The sequence below is a fragment of the Geotrypetes seraphini genome, chromosome 2, assembly GCF_902459505.1.
Source record: "Geotrypetes seraphini chromosome 2, aGeoSer1.1, whole genome shotgun sequence".
Lineage (NCBI taxonomy): Eukaryota > Metazoa > Chordata > Amphibia > Gymnophiona > Dermophiidae > Geotrypetes > Geotrypetes seraphini.
Window position 1 is genome coordinate 420,000,905 of NC_047085.1, and position 20,356 is coordinate 420,021,260.

The following is a 20,356-nucleotide window of genomic DNA, read 5'->3' on the forward strand; positions in this document are numbered from 1 at the left end:
GAGACTGGAGGTTAGGATGCAGAAGGGTCTCTTGATGCTGGGTAAGCAGAGAAGGAAACAATGGAAGAAGAATAGGCTCCCTGGGACTGAGTTGAAGTAGAAGGGAGAACCAATGTTGCCTGGGCCACCGTGGAGCAATTAGAATCATGGTGGCTTGTTCCCTCTTGAGCTTGAACAAGGTCCGGAGCATGAGAGGAAGAGGAGGGAAAGCATACAGGAACAGATTGGACTAATCCAGAAGAAATGCATCCGCTGCCAGACGGTGAGGAGAGGAGAGTCTGGAGCAGAAGAGGGGCAGCTGATGATTGTGAGGAGCTGCAAAGAGGTCTACTTGAGGAGTGCCCCATTGAGCGAAAATGGACTGGAGAGTCAAAGGATCGAGAGTCCACTCGTGAGGCTGGAGAATCCTGCTGAGATTGTCCGCTAAGGAATTCTGCTCTCCCTGAATGTAGACAGCCTTCAGGAATAATTGGTGATCTGTCGCCCAAGACCAAATCTTCTGGGCTTCCTGACACAAGAGGCGAGAGCCTGTCCCACCCTGTTTGTTGATGTAGTACATTGCAACTTGATTGTCTGTGCACAGTAGGAGAACTTGAGGGAAGAGAAGATGTTGGAAAGCCTTGAGAGCATAAAACATCGCTCTGAGTTCCAGGAAATTGATGTGATGCTTCTTTTCCTGGACTGTCCAAAGGCCTTGAGTTTGGAACTCGTTCAAATGAGCTCCCCAGGCATAAGGGGAGGCGTCGGTGGTGATGACAAGTTGATGAGGAGGTAGATGGAACAGAAGACCTCTGGAGAGATTTGAGGATATCAACCACCATTGTAGAGATTGACGAAGAGATGATGTCACAAATATGTGTCGTGAGCAAGGATCCGTCGCTTGGGACCACTGGGTAGCTAGGGTCCATTGAGGAGTGCGCAGGTGAAGACGTGCGAAGGGGGTGACATGAACTGTTGAGGCCATGTGACCCAAGAGTATCATCATGTGCTTGGCAGAGATGGAGTGTAGTGGAAGCACCTGCTGGCATAGATTGAAGAGTTTGAAGACGGTTGGACGGCAGGAATGCTCTCATGAGGACTGTGTCCAGGACCGCTCCTATGAACTGAAGTCTCTGAGTAGGGATGAGATGTGATTTGGGTAGACTGATCTCGAACCCCAGAAGCTGTAGAAAAAGGATGGTCTGGTTGGTGGCAAGGAGCACTGCCTGAGAGGAAGTGGCTTTGATTAACCAGTTGTCCAGGTAAGGAAAGACCTGAAGATGATGCGAGCGTAGAAAAGCAGCCACCACAATGAGACATTTGGTGAACACTCTGGGAGAGGAGGCAAGGCCGAAGGGTAGCACCTTGTACTGGTAATGACAGTGATTGATCATGAACCGGAGGTACTGTCTGGAGGCCAGATTGACTGGTATGTGAGTGTATGCCTCTTTGAGATCGAGGGAGCATAGTCAGTCGCCTTGATTGAGAAGAGGGTAAAGAGTGGCCAGAGAAAGCATTCTGAACTTTTCTTTGACCAAGCATTTGTTGAGATCGCGAAGATCTAAAATGGGTCTGAGATCCCCTGTTTTTTTGGGGACAAGAAAGTAACGGGAGTAGACTACCTGCCCCTTCTGATCTAGAGGAACTTCCTCTATTGCGTTCAGAAGGAGGAGGGATTGAACTTCCTGAAGAAGGAGGGAAGATTGAGGAGTGTTCAAAGCAGACTCTTTTGGCAGACTTTGGGCAGGAAGAGTCTGAAAGTTGAGAGAGTAGCCGTGGCGGATGATGTTGAGGACCCATTGATCCGAGGTGATGATCTCCCAACGGCTGATGAAGAAAGTAAGACTACCTCCTATGGGTTGAGGAAGGTGGGCAGATGGTAGAACACTGGCTATGCCCTGGAGAACGAAGTCAAAAGGGTTGGGTAGACTTCTGTTGTGGAGGTGGCTTCACTTGTTGCTGCTGTGGTGGCCTAGGGGTTTGTCGTTGTTGCTGACGTTGACGCCTAGGTTGTTGAGGAGCTGGTGGTAAAGGGCGAGCCACATAGCGGCGTTGATAGGCCGATTATTGCCGAAAAGGCCGGGTAGGTGGAGTCTTCTTCTTGGTTTTCAGAAGGAGTATCCCATCGAGTCTCATGGGCGTATAGTTTTTTGGGTGTTAGAGTCCATGAAATCACCAAAGAGTTCAATCCCCCAGGCATGGAGCATTAGCCAGGCGATCTTGATGGTTGACATCAAGCTCCGACACTCTGAGCCAAGCTAGACGACGCATGGCCAAAGAGCATGGCCGTGGTTCTGGTGGTAAGTTGCGAACGTGTCATATATTGAACGGACCAGGAACTTACGAAGCTGGAGAAGAGAGGAAGAACACAGTTGGAAAAGCAGGTCTCTTGCGGTCAGGAGGTATTTCTCAAAGGAAGCCATGGTGTGGATGAGATGCTTGAGGTAAAAGGAAAAATGAAAAGCATAATTCCCTGACCTGTTAGCCAACATAGCATTCTGTTATAATCTTTTGCCAATTTTATCCATGGCCTTTCCTTCTCTGCCAGGAGGGACGGAAGCGTACACACTAGCTCCTGCAGACTTTTTAAGCGTAGATTCCACCAAAAGAGACTCGTGTGGAAGCTGCGGCTTATCAAAGCCAGGTATAGGGATGACTTTATATAAAGAGTCCAATTTACGAGGAGCTCCTGTATGGTCAAAGGAGTCTCAAGATTTTATAAAAGGTTTCTCTCAAGATATCATGGAGGGGTAATTTGAGAAATTCCTTTGGAGGCTGGTCAAAGTCCAGTGCATCAAGGAACGCTTTGGACTTCTTGGACTCAGCCTCCAAAGGAATAGAAAGAGATTCACACATCTCTTTCAAGAAAGAAGTGAAAGAGGCAGAATCTGGCTTAGATGATGGATCTGGAACAGAAGGATCTCATACAGCCGATGAACAACTCACCCTCAGAGAGAAGAGGCTCTTCGGAGTCTACCCACAGATCAGGTCCCTAATTGGGAACTGCGGATCCCAAGACTCCAGTGTGGAAGGTTCAAGGTGCCGGGATTTGCGTACCGACTTACCCGACCTCAAGGAAGCGGTGCCAGGAGAAGTTATAGGCTGTACGGTGCCGAAGTTTGAACAGCCTGATGCAGCGCTCTCGGCTTCCGGTGCCAGAACTAGCATGGAGACTGAGGAAGCCGAATGAACCGGTACGATAGAGTGGAAGCAGACAATAGAGGCTGCCCCACCGTCTGTACCGGTCGGGCTCAGACCGGAACCGGGACTGGAAGGTTCGGTTGCCAATAGAGCAGGAAAGGAGCTGTTGCAACTGCTCTTTAAGCTGCACCTTGAGGACGGCCGCAATTCGCTCGTGACCAGCGAAAGCACCGGTACCGCTTTTTTTCTTCTGCGGTACCTGCGGTGCCGCTCGATGCTCCGAGGATGAGGAGCCCCGAGGTCGAGGGACTCACCTCAATAGGGGCGGAGCGCTTTCGCGGGCGCCTCGTGGTCGGGCAGGATTGGGCTCGCTGCCACAGAGACCGGAGGGCGCTCCAGCGGGGAAGGCTTCTTAGCCGGCTTACCTGACTGTTGCGACGCCGGCGCGGTGTCGAAGAGGTGGGTGCCGACTGAGATGGGGCGAGCCGGTGTCGATGCCGCAGGGTCAGACATATCGGCACCAAAAAGTAACCGTTGCTGAATCTGACGGTTTTTTTAAAGTTCGTTTTTTTAATGTGGCACAGCGGGTGCAGGTGGAAGCCCTATGATCGGGACCCAGGCACTGTAAGCAACCAGTTGTGCGGGTCGGTCCAGAGAAATGGGCCGTGCACACCGCTGGCACTTCTTAAATCCTGGCTGGGGGGCATGAAAGTAAAAACGGCTTCCTGCCAAATCGAAAGCCGAGGCCTCGATTGTGGCAACAGGCCCCGCCGGGGCGAAAACCGAAATAAAAAAATGATTTTTTTTTTTTTTTTTTAAACAATAAAATAAGAAAAGAAAAAAGGAAATATTATTTCCTCACAGGATTTTTGCAAGCGGGAAGGCGATACAAAAAAATCTTTTTCAACAGCCGTTGAAAAGAACGCGTCTTCTTAGCCCCGCGGAAACTAAGAAACTGGGGACCGCGCGCCTCCATCGGGCGGGAAGGCACTCACGCGTGCGCGGTGCGGCCTGCTAGAACTTTCCAAGTTCTTAGAGTGCAATCACTCTAAAATTGTCCGTACCGGGGCTCCGTCGGTGCCGTCACCCATTAGTCAAGAATATGCTGCCTGCTTGTCCTGGGATAAAAGCAGTAATACTTACCCTAACTGAGTGATCCTCCATGCTGACAGTGGGAGCAGCCACAGGCTTCCGCATCCCCTCTCTGATGAGCAGGGATGCGTGCTCCTGGTTCTCCCATTCACTTCTATTACAGCTACAGTGAGCCTCATCAGAGGTGAGCCTCATCAGAGCAGGGATGCTGAATCAGCTGTCAGCAACGCACAAGAAGGATCGTTTAATCAAGGTAAATATTACTGCATTTTAGGGCCTCCCACTTTGAGCTTAGACTCCCTCAAAATGAATATCTCCCTTGCTGTAGCTAGTAGGGATCCCCAAGCCTCACCAACTGACAGCCACCTCCTCCCCCTCCAATTTCCCAAGTTCTACAGCTGGCAGCAATATTGCAGAGCTGCCTCCTTCCCCCCTTGGCTTTCATGCATGCATGAAAACAGTGGCAGCTTGAGGATATTGCCATTGGCTGCAAAGCTTGAAGAGTTTGAGTTGCCAGACTGGAGGAAGATGTCTTCAGTTGGCAGGGCTTGGGAATCCCCATTATCTCAGGCGGGGAGAAACTTTGGTGCCCATCCACTAATTTTGGGCACCAGTCCCTTCCCCAAATCAGCTGTATATGACTACACCACTGAATACAAAAAGAATTGTAATGCACATATCCTAAAGCTAACATATTCCAGTTAATAAATTCAAAATAAAACCATTTTTTCTACCTTGTTGTCTGGATGTTTTGTTTTTCCATCATCTTGGTCCCAGTTTCTCTTTCTGCTTTTTCTCTATCTTCAACTAATTCTCTTTCCAGTGTCTGCTGTCCATTTTTTTTTCCTCTTCTGTCTTTCCATTTCCTTCTTATGCCTATCTCCACGTATTGATTTTTCCTTTTCAGCTTTCTCAACTTTTTCTTTTCTGCCTCTGTCCACTCAAATCTTGCCTTCTTTCTCACCCTTCTTCTTTTTAAATGTTCAGCTACCTCTCAATTCTCCATCTTCTCTCAGTCCCTAGCTCTCCCATTTCCCATCTCACTCCTTTCCCAGCCTCCTATTCCCTTCTATCTACTCTCCATTACCACATTTCTACCACTGTACTCACTGCTCTCTCACTCATCTTGTCATCTCCCTTTTGACCTCATCCACATGGCTCACCACTTTCAGAATCCCCCTCCCTCTGTCCACTGGTCAGGCTATAACTCCCTGTCCCTCTCTCCACTGGTCAGGCTATAATTCCCTGTCCCTTTCTTTCCATTCCCTAGCATCATCTTATCCCAGCTCTCTTCCCTCCTGCCCTTCCATGGTTCCATCTCTTCTCATAGAAACATAGAAGATGATGGCAGAAAAGGGCTACAGCCCATCAAGTCTGCCCACCCTGCTTACCCACCCCTTGTCTATGCCCTAATGACCCAATTTCCTTATCTTGACCCTTGTAGGGATCCCACATGGGTATCCCATTTATTCTTAAAGTCTGGCATGCTGTCTGCCTCGATCACTTGCACTGGAAGCTTGTTCCAATGATCAACCACTCTCTCTGTGAAGAAATACTTTCTGGTGTCGCCATGAAATTTTCCGCCCCTGAGTTTGAGCGGGTGCCCTCTTGTGGCCGAGGGTCCCTTGAGAAAGAAAATATCATCTTCCACTTCGACACGTCCCGTGAGGTACTTAAATGTTTCGATCATGTCTCCCCTCTCCCTACGTTCCTCAAGAGTGTAGAGCTGCAATTTGTTCAGTCTCTCTTCGTACGGGAGACCCTTGAGCCCCGAGATCATCCTGGTGGCCGTCCGTTGAACCGATTCAATTCTGCGCACATCTTTACTGTAATGTGGCCTCCAGAATTGCACACAGTACTCCAGATGAGGTCTCACCATGGCCCTGTACAACGGCATTTTGACTTCAGGCTTTCGGCTGACGAAACTTCTATTGATACAACCCAATATCTGCCTTGCCTTAGATGAAGCCTTCTCCACTTGATTGGCAGTTTTCATGTCTGCACTGATGATTACTCCTAAATCTCGTTCTGCTGAAGTCCTAGTTAAAGTTTCTCCGTTCAAGAAGTACGTCCTGCATGGATTTCCGCTTCCGAGGTGCATGACCTTACATTTCTTAGCATTGAAGCCTAGCTGCCAGGTTGAGGACCAACTTTCCAATGTAAGCAGGTCCTGCGCCATATAATTCTGTAAACTGCATTCACTTACTATATTACATAGTTTGGCGTCATCAGCGAATAGTGTTATTTTACCTTGAAGCCCTTGAGTCAGATCCCCTATGAATATGTTGAAAAGGAGTGGACCCAGGACCGAGCCCTGCGGCACTCCACTGGTTACCTCCGATGTTTTAGAGAGGGTACCATTAACCACCACCCTCTGAAGTCTGCCACTCAGCCAATCATTGACCCATGCAATTAGTGTCTCTCCTAACCCCATCGAGTCCATCTTGCTTAGCAGCCTGCGGTGTGGGACACTGTCAAAAGCTTTACTGAAGTCCAGGTACACGACGTCCAAAGACTCTCCCAAGTCCAACTTTCTTGTTACCCAGTCAAAGAAGCTGATGAGATTGGATTGGCAGGACCTACCCTTGGTGAATCCATGCTGACTGGGATCCCGAAGATTCCCTTCATTCAAGATCGTGTCCAATTTGCTTTTAATTAGTGTTTCCATGAGTTTGCACACTATTGATGTGAGACTCACCGGTCTATAATTCGCAGCCTCTGCCCTGCAACCCTTTTTATGCAGAGGAACGACATTAGCTAATTTCCAGTCCAGGGGAACTTTCCCCTTACTTAGGGAGAGATTGAATAGCTCAGCCAACGGTTTCGCCAGGACATCGCTCAATTCTCTGAGCACTCTTGGGTGCAAATTGTCTGGTCCCATGGCTTTGTTCACCTTGAGTCTTGCCAGTTCACTGTAAACTTCACCTGATGTGAACTCAAAATTCTGAAACGGGTCTTCTGTGCTTTGTGTTGCCTTCAACTGCGGACCGTGTCTCGGTGCCTCACAGGTGAAGACTGAGCAGAAGTATTCATTCAGTAGTTCGGCTTTATCGGAATCTGCTTCCACGTAGCTTCCGTCCGGTCTTCTAAGGCGTACTATCCCGCCTGTGTTCCTTTTTCTGTCACTAATATACCTGAAGAAGGATTTGTCCCCCTTTTTAATGTTTTTTGCCAGAATTTCTTCCACTCGAAGTTTTGCCTGATCCTATATTCTACTTTTGCCTCTCTTTTCTCCATGCGCTTTTTTCTTCTCCTTAATGAGGTGCGAGATCTCCGCGGTGAACCATTGGGGTTTATTGTTTCTTTGTCGTTTATTTACTGATTTTATGAAGCGGCTAGTTGCTTCTCCTCTATCTCCATGATCCAAAATTTTGTTCCCTCTCTTGTCTGTTTTTATTCTCTCCCCCCTTGATGCTGAACAATGAAATGGAGAAAAAAAAAGAAAGATGCTTCATCTCTCTGCCTTCCATCATCTGCCTTCCATCCACAGGCCTAACATTTCTCCTTCCCTCCCATCCCTAGATCCAACTTCTCTCCCTTTCTCTTCCCAACTACCCTCCATCCCATCTCTCCCCCTGTCTGCCTGCCTCCCTTCTCCAGGTCCACCATTTCTTCCTTTCTCTTGCCAACAGTTCTCCCTTCAAGTATCTCTTTCCCTTTTCCTCCACACCACCCCAGGTCCAACTTCACTGCCTTCAGACCATTGCCCACCATCTCTCTCTCTCTGTCCTCTGTTTCTAGCCCCATAAGCTCTCCCCCCAGGCCCAATCTGGCACTTATTTTAATACACCCCCCCAAAAAAAAACCAAAAAAACACAACATCCAGGAGGCTTCCTCGGCCCAGCATGTTCTCCCCCTTCTCTCCGCGCCCATGCATCTCTACCTCACTCCTCTCCCACCACCATGTCAAATAATTCTCTCTCTGTCTCCGTCCCTCCTCTCTCTGCCCAACAGTTCTCCTCTTTCTTTATCTCCCCAATTGCACCATCTCTTTCCCTCTCTCAGACACCCAATTCTCCCTTTCTATTATCTCTCTCACCTCTGCATCTCTTTCCCTCATTCCCTCCATTCTTCCATCTTATGGCTCATGCTCCCTCTATCTTTCCCTTCATTCTGTGTCCTAAGTTCATGCCCCTCCCTCCTTCCTTCCATCATTTTTCCTAAGTTTGTGCTCCCTCCCTCTCAAATCTTCTCAAGTCTCACGCCCTTCTCCCTTTCTCCCTTCTGGGCCACGGGTGTTTATCTTTTTCCTGCTCCCTTGTCCGTCTTGCAGCGTTTCCCTCAAAGCCACAGGCAGCGGCTCCCATGCGCCTCCTGTGGCTGATCTGTAAGCGTTCCCTCAACAAGCCCATCTCCCTTTCTCCCTTCTGGGCCGTGGCTATTTATCTTTTTCCTGCTCCCTCCTCCATCTTGCAGCGTTCACTCAAAGCTGCGGGCAGGCTCCCATGCGCCTCCCGCGGCTGATCTGGAAGCGTTCCCTCAACACGCCCATCTCCCTTTTTCCCTTCTGGGCCGCGGCTGTTTACCTTTTTTCTGCTCCCTCTTCCATCTTGCAGCATTCACTCAAAGTCGCGGGCAGCGGCTCCTATGTGCCTCCTGTGGCTGATCTGGAAGCGTTCCCTCTGACGTCACGACATCAGAGGGAATGCTTCCAGGTCAGCCACAGGAGACACATAGGAGCCGCTGCCCGTGGCTTTCAGTGAAAGCTGCAGCAAGACAGAGGAGGGAGCCGGCAAGACGTTAAACAGCTGGGGGCGGCAGAGGAAAACACCGAGCACAAGTGGGCCGCACAAAATTCTTCACGGGGCCGCATGCGGCCCATGGGCTGGACACATCTGCTCTAACTATTGTAAAAACTATGTCATTTTTATGCAAATGAGAGATGTTTTCTTTCAAATTCAAATTCATCTACCTTCTTCCATTTGTGCAAATGACAGCAGCTAGTTGAAGGCTTGTCTGTAATGATGTAACTCGGTCAAGTTCCTGTAAATCAAGTAGAAAGAAAGGTCAGAGTTCACTGACTGCCAATTTGTTGGATATACACTTAGAAATTCTGAAACACAAAGCAGGCATTCATAGATCCACATCTTTACTTCCAAAACATTTTGTGAATGCATGTGAACTGGCCCAAGACCTGCTGAAGTGAACTGGCCCAAGACCTGCTGAAGAATGGTATGTACAATGGTCATACCTTACAGCCCGTCATTAATCAATAAGCAATCATCAGAAATGGTGACATACTCAGGGTATATTTGTATCATTGCATCCTATTACATAGTTTTTCCCCTGTTGAGCAGTAAAACCTACGAGGGCTAATTGAAAAGTAATGAGACTGTCTCAGTTTTTCTTTCCAAGAAGTAGATGTGGCAATGCTGTGCTGGTTCTTGTGAAGTTCATACATCGATGTTTCTAAACTTACTGTTAGACTTCATTGCTGGGTCATAGTGAGAAGACGAACTTTGTATGCTTTGTCATAGCAGATGAGGAAGACATGTCTTTGAGAGTACGCCAGAGGTGTATGATTGAATTTTGTATTAAACTTGGAAAGAGCGGTAATGAAAATCTTGAAATTCTCAACCCTGAAAAAACAACTGTGCAGAAAGAAGTTCTCTATAGATGATGAAGTGAAAAACACCACAGCCACAGCACTAAAAGTGATGCCATAAAACAGTCTACTGCACGTCTTTGAATCATTTTTGAAATGCTGCAAAAAATGTACTGAATGTGAAGGACACTCCTTTAAATAAGAAAAAATGTTCAGATCCTGTGAAGTCATCTGATTCTGAATAATAATTAAAAAACAAACAAACCACAGTCTTATTACTTTTCAATCAACCCTCGTATGTTGATTTTAAACCGTTACTATTGGTTTTTGAATTGTTGATTTTTATTTTTCTGTTCTAAATATATATATATATATATATATATATATATATATATATATATATATACACACACACACACACACACATACACTGTATAGACTCAAATATAAGTCGATCCCCCCATTTTTCCCTCCAAAAAGGAGGAAAAATGGTTGACTCAAATATAAGACGGGGGCTTAATATTCAAATGCCTACCAGGGTCTGCACCCATTGTCCCCTCCCTCATGCCATCCCCTGCCAGACTCTGCACCCAGCCCCCTTCCCTCCCTGTCCTACCAGGCTATACGGTCAGCCCCCTTCCCTGCTAGGCTCAGAACCCTTCCCTCCTCACTACTTGCCAGGCTCTGCATCAAAATTATTCAGGGCAATGGATGACTGCAAGCTAAATAAAATAAACAAGCTGTAGCTTACCTATAATGGAAGTTTCTCAGGAATAATTTTCTGAATATTTCAGTCACTAGTCATTATTGCCTAGGCTCCCGACTCTTTTTTTCTCTCTCTAAACTCCCTGAAAAGGTAGTTTTTCCAACAACTCACTGAATTTCTGGAACAAGTTTCCACACTTCATCCTCAACATTCAGGTTTTAGGAGGGAATTCAGCATCAAATCAGTCATCACTGCCCTAATAAGTGAAGTGGCCCTTGCTGTCTCTCCAGATTTGAGTGCAGCAATTGATCCGATAGCTCATTCTTTACTTTTCCAAAGTAATACTATTGGATATTGGTATTAAAGACTAGACTTTTAACAGGTTTAAATCTTTTGTATCTGATCATGCCTTCTTTGATTATTTCTCCAGTTTAAAGTCATCATTACATAAGATTATAAACATTTTTATACAAATTATATATTTTGGGTATTTTTTTTAATTACATCTCATATTCTACACCTGGGTTTGCTGTAACTTTCACTCTGGTTAAAGAATCACGGTTTGGTGATTGATTTTGAGAAAACTACAGTTTGTTGGCTTTTGGGACACCTGCTCCCCTCCACTATAAATCTGATATTGTGGGACACTCCAATGCAGATAGTAAACTCCTTTAAATATCTTGGAGTAATCTTTGATACCAATTTTTTTATATTAATATTTTGCTTCTGCATCTTCTTATATTGCTTATGTCCTGTTTTGATTACTGTAATGTTGTATATGCAGGTATTCCTCATAATCAAATAAAGTGTTCATTCTTCAAAATACGGCAGCCAGGTTGTTATATAGTATAAGGTCCACTGGTTTGATCACACTTCCCCTGTTCTCCAAAATTTATATTGGTTGCCTGTTCAACATTGTTTTTAGAACAAGATATTAGTCCTTACCCATAGAGCCCTTTTCAAAAGAATTCCTCTTTATCTTTCCTCACTGATTACTTCCCATTAGTGCTGCCCGATTCAAATCAGGTGAATCAATTTGAATCGATTCAATTTTTTAAAAAAAATTGGCCTTCCGATTCGATGACTGACCCTTCCCCCAGGCCTTCCTAAGCAGGAGCAGCAGCGCTGCCTCTTGCTGGTCATTCGCTGCCGCTCTTGCTTGAGGGGGGAGGGTCAGTCGGAAAGACCTACATTTTCCCCCAGCTTCCCTGCTCTTACCTTAAGCTAATATGGCAGCCTGCAGGATCGCTGGTGCTATAGCGATCCCTGCAGCTGCCGTTGTCCTAAGCGGCATGTTCTCGCTGCTACGGTCCCACCCCTCCTCTGACGTCAGGGTCAGGATCGTGGCAGAGGAAACGTGCCGCTAAGGACGACAGCAGATGCAAGGATCGCTATAGCACCAGTAATCCTGCAGACTGCCATATTAGCTTAAGGTAAAAGTGGGGAAGCTGGGGGAACATGCAAGTTTACAGGGGGAGCAGGCCTTCGCGGCGGGGCAGCAGGCCTGTGCAGAGGGAGGAGGAGGAAGAGTGCCTTCGCGGCAGGGAGGCAGGCCTATGCAGAGGGAGGAGGAAGAAGGAGTAAGAGAGGGGAGATGCCAGACCTGGGGTGAAGTGAAGGGAAGAGAGAGAGACCAAACCAAAAAGAGGGGGAGGAAAGCAGAGGATAGGTGCTGGACTAATGGAGAGAGGGAGACAGAAATGCAAGACCACAAGGGAAAGGGTACAAGAGGGACAGATACTACTTCAAAGTAGGTGGGAAGGGTGCAGGATGGAAGGAGAGATAGTAGGAGAAAGCCTGTACCTGGGGAAGGTGATACAGGAGGTAAGGAAGAGATAAAGAAGAAACTGGATATGGGGAGAGGCATGAAACAGAGATAAGATGCTGGGCATGGAGGAAGCATAGGAACAGGGACACAAGGGGGACACAACTGGAGAGGAGAATAGGGATAGGGACACAGAAGAGAGATACTGGATGAAAGGGTAGTTGAGAAAAGGAGAGATGGTGGATCTGTGGATGGTGGGGTCCATCGCTGCAGCTGCAGGGAGATGAAGATGAAAAAAAGGAAAGGGAAACGGAAGGGGAGGATAGAGGTTAGCACAGAGAAAGAAGAAAGAAGGAGAGCCTGATCAGAAGGCAACCAGAGCTTGGGACCAACATGATTTGAAAAATGACCAGACAACAAAAGGTAGGAAAAATAATTTTATTTTCTGTTTTGTGATTACAATATATCAGATTTGAAATGTATATCCTTCCAGAGCTGGTGTTAGACCGCAAATGTGAGCTAGGATTTAACAGAGAGAGGAAAAGTATTTTTTATTTATTTTATTTACACCATAGGACCAGTGTGGGTAGGAGAGGGCAAAGGGAGTAAAGAAGCTATAAAATAAACCCACCAGGATGTTTGAAAAAAAAAAAACAAAAAACCAAAACACCCAATTGGGCAGGAAAATCAAATTGAAAAATCGATTCAATATGCTGAATAGAATTGAATTTTTTTTTCCTGAATCGGGCAGCACTACTTCCCATGTTTCAGGACAGTCTTCATTCATGAACAACGTTTAGTCCTTCCACCTTCCACTCAAGCTCTTTTGGAATCAACACATAGTTCAGCTTTTTTTCTTCCATTCTCCATCTTTATGGGAATTCCTTACCTATGCCATTACAAACTATGCTGAAGTCTCATTTTTTAAGTTGACCTATAACACAGTCTTTTTGAGATGGTGATTCATGAACGGAGATCTAGACACTATTGTTTAAATTATTGTTGTGTATGTTACATCTTTATGAGTGACTTTCCTGTCTTCAACTGGAGTTCCTTTCCACTGAGCTGTATATTCAGAAATGGCAGTATATCAAGTTATATTAAACATAACAATAAATCAGTCACACAATTGGGCAACATCAACAATAAGAGACAAAGTACTCTTGGAGCACAAAAACTACTATAAGTTTTGAGTGTGCATGCAAGTTCTTGTGCAGCCACCTTCATCATAACTTCTTGCCCATTCAACTGGAACAGTCATATGGCAAACCTCCCATAGAGTTCCTCCAATTTAAGTTATCCTCCAACCCCTCAGCTGACTTTCTATTACTCTATCTAGCTCCCCCAGTCTGTAGAGATAACATTACTATTCTGCAATCTATAATATTTGACTTCTGTACAACCACAAGTAATCCGATAATCTTAGGTGATTTCAATGTTCACTTTGATGATAGCAGCAACTCCTTCACATCTGAACTAGTTACTCTCTTTAATGACCTCAGGCTAACTGCTCAAATATCAGAACAAGCATATGTAGCAGAGCACACTCTAGACATGGTCGCGTTACCTCTGACTAACGCCCCCTACTTCTCTCTCACAGCAAATACATTTGTTCCCTGGTCAAATCACTTTTTGATCACCTATTCTATACTTCAGAAACATACACAAGATAGCCTCTTCCATAAAACAATAACATATCGCAATTACAGTAAATTAGACGCTGTATTCATCAAATCTAACTTTCAATACAATGGTGGGGATCAAATAAATTGAGATGTGGAATCAGTCTCTTCAAACGCTCCTAGATGAACTTGCTCCACTCATCACTCACATCATCTCAGCCCGTCGGTTACACAACCCCTGGTACACAGATGAGCTCTCCCTACTCAAAAAAACAACTAAGATCACTAGAAAGGAGATTGAGAAAGAACAAAAAATGAACTACACTTAATAAATACAAGCAGCAGGCAAACATATGCAAACTAAAGTCAAGTGAAAAAGAAATACTATTCTGAACGCATCACCAAAACTAAAAACACATCAACACTGTATCCAATTGTTAGATCACTAACCAATTTAAAAAAAAAAGTTACAGATAACCAGCCTTCTACCCAAGCTTTCAACACCTACTTTGCAGACAAAAATCAAAAAAAAAAAAAAAAAAATTAGATCACGGTGGCTTAACGCGAACACAAATGGAAGTGTGATCGCGACGCTCCTCTTCTGCTAGGCAAAAGATTATTAAAAAATATCTCTTCTTATCACCAAATTTTATTGAAAAGGATTTCCTGCTGCTGTTAAACTTGTAACAGATTGGTATTTCCGACGAAATCTGAGAGAGGGAGCTAGGAGAAAATTGAGAGCGCCTTTCTCCTCTGAGATATAGAGAGACGATATCGAGAGCAGTCAGATAAAAGATAAAAGAAAATTAAGATCACCGGAAAAGAGGTACTGCCGATGCTGAAGTAGAGACTTGGAGAGAGAAAGTCGGAAGATTTATCTCCCTTTTGACGGTTTTTTTTCTCTCTTCGCGGCAGGGCACTGACTGTTTATGATTCTTTTTACCCTCGATAGACGGCGAGTAAAGGGTCAGTGAATTGCTCACAGGGTGAATAATAATGGTTTGATGTTAACTAAGAGCGAGGCATTGAGAGAGGGTGACTGAAAGTGGAAGAAGTTGAAGAGGAATCTGTTACTGTGAAGCCGCTATCAACGGTTTTCTGGATCAGTGGCGGTTTGAGGCAGCCCTCTCTGAATGACGCTGAACTGAGACCCTGAGGGAGAAAGTCAGTGTCTCTTTTAATAAAACGATAAAAGATTAAACACAGGCTACAGTGAATGGTGGTGGAATTGTCCTTTTGTAGCTGATTCTTTTAATATTAAACTTGTGACAGATATTGCCTTCTTCTATAAAGACTGAAAAAAAGAACCTGAGAGAGAAAGTGCTAATAAGAAGAGCGCCATATTTTTTTTTTTTTCTTTTTAAGCCGAAATGAAGCAGTGCAGAGGGCTAGGTGGCAGACGAGTTTGAAAGGGCTTGAAGACACTGAACTACCTAAAGACAGAGAAAGTGAGAGAAAAGTTTCCCCTTTTGGATTTTAATCTTTTTTCTCTCAGCTTGGCACTAAACAGACAACTGACAGGAATAACTGTTGAGAAAATTTCTGCAGCCAGTTAGGGAAAAAAAAAACCTGAGAGAGAAAGGATTGAAAGGAAAGAAAAAAAAAAAGAAGATCAATTTCTCTTTCTTTGGATATTATTTTTGGATAAGTTCTTGATGGTGTGACTGATTACGCAATCTTCTCAGTGCAAAAACAACGCAACAGTAAGAACAGATTAATAGGAACTGTGACTGAAAGAGATTTTTGTGTCTCCAACAACTGGGAAAAAAAAAAAAGTAAAATTCACGGAAAAGGAAAACAACAACATGGCAACTACCAGACAAAATAAAAATGAAGCCAGTATGTCAGCAAAAAGATTGAAACAAGATCAAGTTACACCAAGTAAGATCCCACTTCCTGTTGAAGAACCTGACATATTGAGTAAAGCAGAAGTTATGGAAGAACTAAGGCAAATTAAACAAATGCTAAAGGAAACTGTAACCAATATGTCTGAAATGAAGGAAGAAATATTGAACATCCACAGACAAATGGAAGTTAATAATAAAAGAACAACTGTATTAGAATCTAAAATGGAGGCCATAGAAGGTGAAGCAAACAGATACAAAAATGACAGTCTGGAATTGAATAAATTGAAAGATCAACTGGAAGACTATGAGAATCGAGGAAGAAGGAAAAACATTAAACTTTTTGGAATACAAGAAAACTTGGAAGGAAAAAATACTATACATTTTCTAGAAAACTTGATTCCAAAAATACTACAACTGGATTTAAAACAACCACTGGAAATAGAAAGGGCTCATAGGATTCCAGTAAAAAATGTAGAAAATCAAGGCAGACCAAGACCAATAATATTCAAAATGCTTAGGTACCAACAAGCATTAGAAATATTAAATGCTGCCAAAAAAGACAAAAATCTTAATTATAAAGGATCCAAAATTTGGTTTTTGCCTGACTTTGCTAAAATACAGCAAATAAAGAAGAGACTATTGGACATGAGACCACTACTAAAGGAAAAAGGGTTTTAAATATGGATTATATTATCCGGCAAAGATAGAGGTATCGTCTGGAGATAAATCCTTATATTTCGAAGATTCAGAAAAATAAAGCCTTTCTTTCTAAATCAGAACCTATGATATTTTAAAATAAAATATCAAGATTGGTTTTTTGATGATATTAAGAAAAACTATAAAAATATGAGATATTGAAATACTGAAGAAAGAAAAATATGATCTAAAAAAAAAAAGATAATAAAAATATAAAGAGAGAAAGAATAGATATAGAAAAAATATTAATACCATATTAATATATGTTTAAAATAAAATTTTATGATATAATTTATAATACTATGGAATATAAATTAAAATTGATAATTGGATAAAATACATTAATGAATGTTAGAAATACAAAAATGATTAAGATATTAAAGGTTAATATAGATAGATAGAAGAGGAAGTTGATTGAATATTGGTTGCCTAGAGGGGAGGAGAATGTTTGGGTTGCAGTACCAATGTGTATCCTTAAGCAGTCATTGTATTGGGTGGGTAAGGAGGGAAAAGAAGGTATTTACTAGAATGCTTCAAGAAGAAAGTAACTATGGGATTGGGGTACTTCAAGGGTAAATATGTGTGTCATAGAGAATATTTTTTTGGATTTTAAATATGAAAGAAGAAGGGGAAAAGATTATAATGATAAATATTAGAATATATAATGTCCTTTTAAGATATATTCTATTAATGTCAATGGCACTGAATCATGTAATCAAAGAAAAAAAAGTATTAACATTTTTAAAAAAGCAAAATGCGGATATTTATTGTCTGCAGGAGACCATCTTAATATAAAGGAATCACAGAAACTAACGGGTGGGTGGGTAAAAGAATGTTTTTTTTGCTCCAGCAGAGGGTAAAAAAGCAGGGGTAGCAATTCTTTTAAATAAAAAATGTATGGCTAAGATCAAGGTAATAAATTCAGATCCACATGGAAGATGGATACATACTGATATAAGTATGGGAAATAATGCCCTGACGTTGTTTAATATATATGCCCCTAATTCGAATCAATCAGAATTTTTTAAAAAGTTACAGAATATGTTATTACCACTGGCTGCTTCTAATTTAGTGGTGGCTGGAGATTTTAATGCTGTAATGGATCCATATTGGATAAAAACAAGGTAAAAGTATAAAATCTTTAGTTTAGATAATTTGGCTCAATCATGTGATTTGAAGGATATATGGCGTATTCTCCATTTTAATGATCAGGAATTTCATTTTGTTCACAGGTTCATAAATCATTTTCAAGAATAGATTAAATTTTTTTGTTCAACAATAACGTGCAACAGGTGATTAAAGCTTCCATAGATCCTATTATTATATCGGATCATGCGGGAGTATGGATAGAATTACAATTAGTATCAGTAGAGAATGATAGACCTCCTTTGGAGATTTGATAATGCATTGCTGTGGATGACAAAATTTTTGGAAAATTTTAAAATACAAATTAACGATTTATTTCAAATAAATTTAATAGAGGATACATCTATTGAGAATGTATGGGATGCATTTAAAGCAACTATGAGGGGTAATATTATATCATATTCAGCTTTTATTAGGAAACAGATTAAAATACAATATATAGAATTAGAAAAAGAAATAAAAATATTAAGAAGATTAAATTGGTAAGTAAATGGGAATATGAAGTTTTGCAAGCTTCTTTGAAAGCAAAAGGTAAATATAATGAATTAACTTCAAAAATGATAAGAAGAGATTTGTTTTCCAAGCAATACAATGTATTATGGAAATTTCTAATAAGGCAGGGAGATTATTGGCAAATTATCTTAAAGCAAAAAAAAGAAGAACTAATATAATGGAATAAAAGATGATAATGGTATAATAACAAATCAAACAAAATATAATATTAAAACAATTTTTAAATTTTATAATAAACCTGTATCTTCCGAGCCATAATTTGGAGAGACAAAAAGATGGGAAAAATTTTTTAGATTTAATTAATGGACTAAGGTTCCTGATCATATAAAACGGGGTTTAGATGAACCTATATCATTAAAAGAATTAGAACAGCATGAGATCTCTTAGAGTTGGATCCGCCCAAGGTGGGGACTGGTTATACAGTAGAATTTTTATAAAACATTTCATAAATATCCTTTCCCCACCATTTACTAAATTTATATCAGACACAACTTATTAAGGTACTATATTAAAGGTACTATGGCTGAACTAATCCATAATTGTGTTTTTGCCCTAAGCCAATAAAGATCCTACTTTGGTTTCGAACTACAGGCCTTATATCTTTGATAAATGTTGATAATAAACTTTTGGCGAAAATTTTGGCTTTAAGATTAGCCAAAGCTCTCCCACATATTATAGATATGCATCAAACGGGTTTCCGTTTCTAAAAAGACATTCCCTCTAATAACTCTAGACTATTGTTTCACATGTTAACTTGTCAAAAAAATGGATGAACCGGCTTTTTACAGTTTCATTAGATGCTGAGAAAGCATTTGATAGGGTAGAATGGAATCTATGTATCAGGCTTTAGAATGGTTTGGTTATAGGTTCTGGATTTATACAAATGGTAAAAACATGTAAGCTTCCCGATTGCAAGACTAATAATATTAATAATAGTATCTGATGGTTTTCAATTACAGAGGGGAGTTAGACAAGGTTGCCCTTTATCTCCTTTGTTATTTGATGTTGTATAGAACCCTTATTATTAGCAATACAGCAACGAGGGAGATACAGGGTATTTTCCATATTCAGCTATGGAATATAAAATTTCGGCTTATGCTGACGATATTTTACTTTATTGAGAAATCCAGATTCTGCCTTATCTTTTTTATCTGGAATTAATTGATAAGTTTGGCAAATTTTCAGGTTATAAAATTAATTGGAATAAATCTGAAATTATACCCTTGAATGTTCATTGTGTAAAAGGATTATTTGATACTCTTCCATTCATTGGAAAGAAGAAGGATTTAAATATCTTGGCATTCAAGTTAAAAAATACAATTGAAGATACTGTAAAAGAGAATGAAAAATTGTATTAAAAAAAGTTACGGAGTTATGTGAGCAATGGAACCCATTACATATTTCTTGGTGGGGAAGAGTTCAAACTATTAAAATGATGATGTTGCCTGTATGTTTGCTACCAAATGAGTATGATACCTATTTATTTTCAGGGGTCCTTTTATAAAACGCTTAATAGCATTTTAACAAATTTCTTTGGCTTGGTAAAACACCTAGTAATAGCTTTAGTAACTTTGCAAAAATCAATTAAGGAGGGAGGGGTAAATTTTCCAAATTTCTATAGGTACCATCAAGCCTATATTCTACGTCAGGGTATGTATTGGATCCTCCCAGAACTTATGGATAATGCACCGGATTGGTTATATTTAGAATGGCGCCTTATGTTTCCCCTAATTTAGTTTCATTTGCAAGTATTAACATACCTAGAAGATACAGAGAAAATAAAATATTAATGGATACTTGGGAAAACGTTGAGGTTTATTGATAAATTAACACCTATCCCAATAAACAAATCAACTAATCAATCTATATGGATAACTCCAAGATCAAAATTGGCGGAGCTCAAATCCTTTGGAAAGAACTGGATTATTGCAGGCATTAGATCTCTAGACGATGTATTTCAGAAGGTAAACTGCTGGATTTTTCACAATTGCAACATAGATTTTGGTCTTAATAAACACAAAGTTTTAAATGGTTGCAATTGAAGCAGGCCATCAGGTTGGGTTCCCTGAATGGAAAACATTAAATAATCAATATAGTTTTAAAGTTCTTATGTTTTCAAGCAGACTTCCTAGGACATCAAGCCGCATTGTGGTATAAATTAATATCTGGATATTTGAATAAAAAACCAAAAATGGTCTAAGAGATATTTGGAGCAATTGAGATTAAGCATCAAATTATGCATCTCAATGGCCACTAATTTGGTCTTGGAGAATGAGATGTACAGTGTCAGCATCTATGAGACAA

At 41.8% G+C, this 20,356-nt stretch overlaps 1 protein-coding gene across 1 annotated transcript in view; it reads right to left on the reverse strand.

Annotated features, from left to right (window-relative positions):
- Positions 1–20,356, reverse strand: part of VPS50 (VPS50 subunit of EARP/GARPII complex) — a 337,660-nt gene that overhangs the window by 236,444 nt on the left and 80,860 nt on the right. Inside the window, 1 exon segment of the mRNA XM_033931131.1 lies at positions 9,125–9,195. Within this exon segment, the coding sequence (XP_033787022.1) occupies positions 9,125–9,195 (71 nt within the window).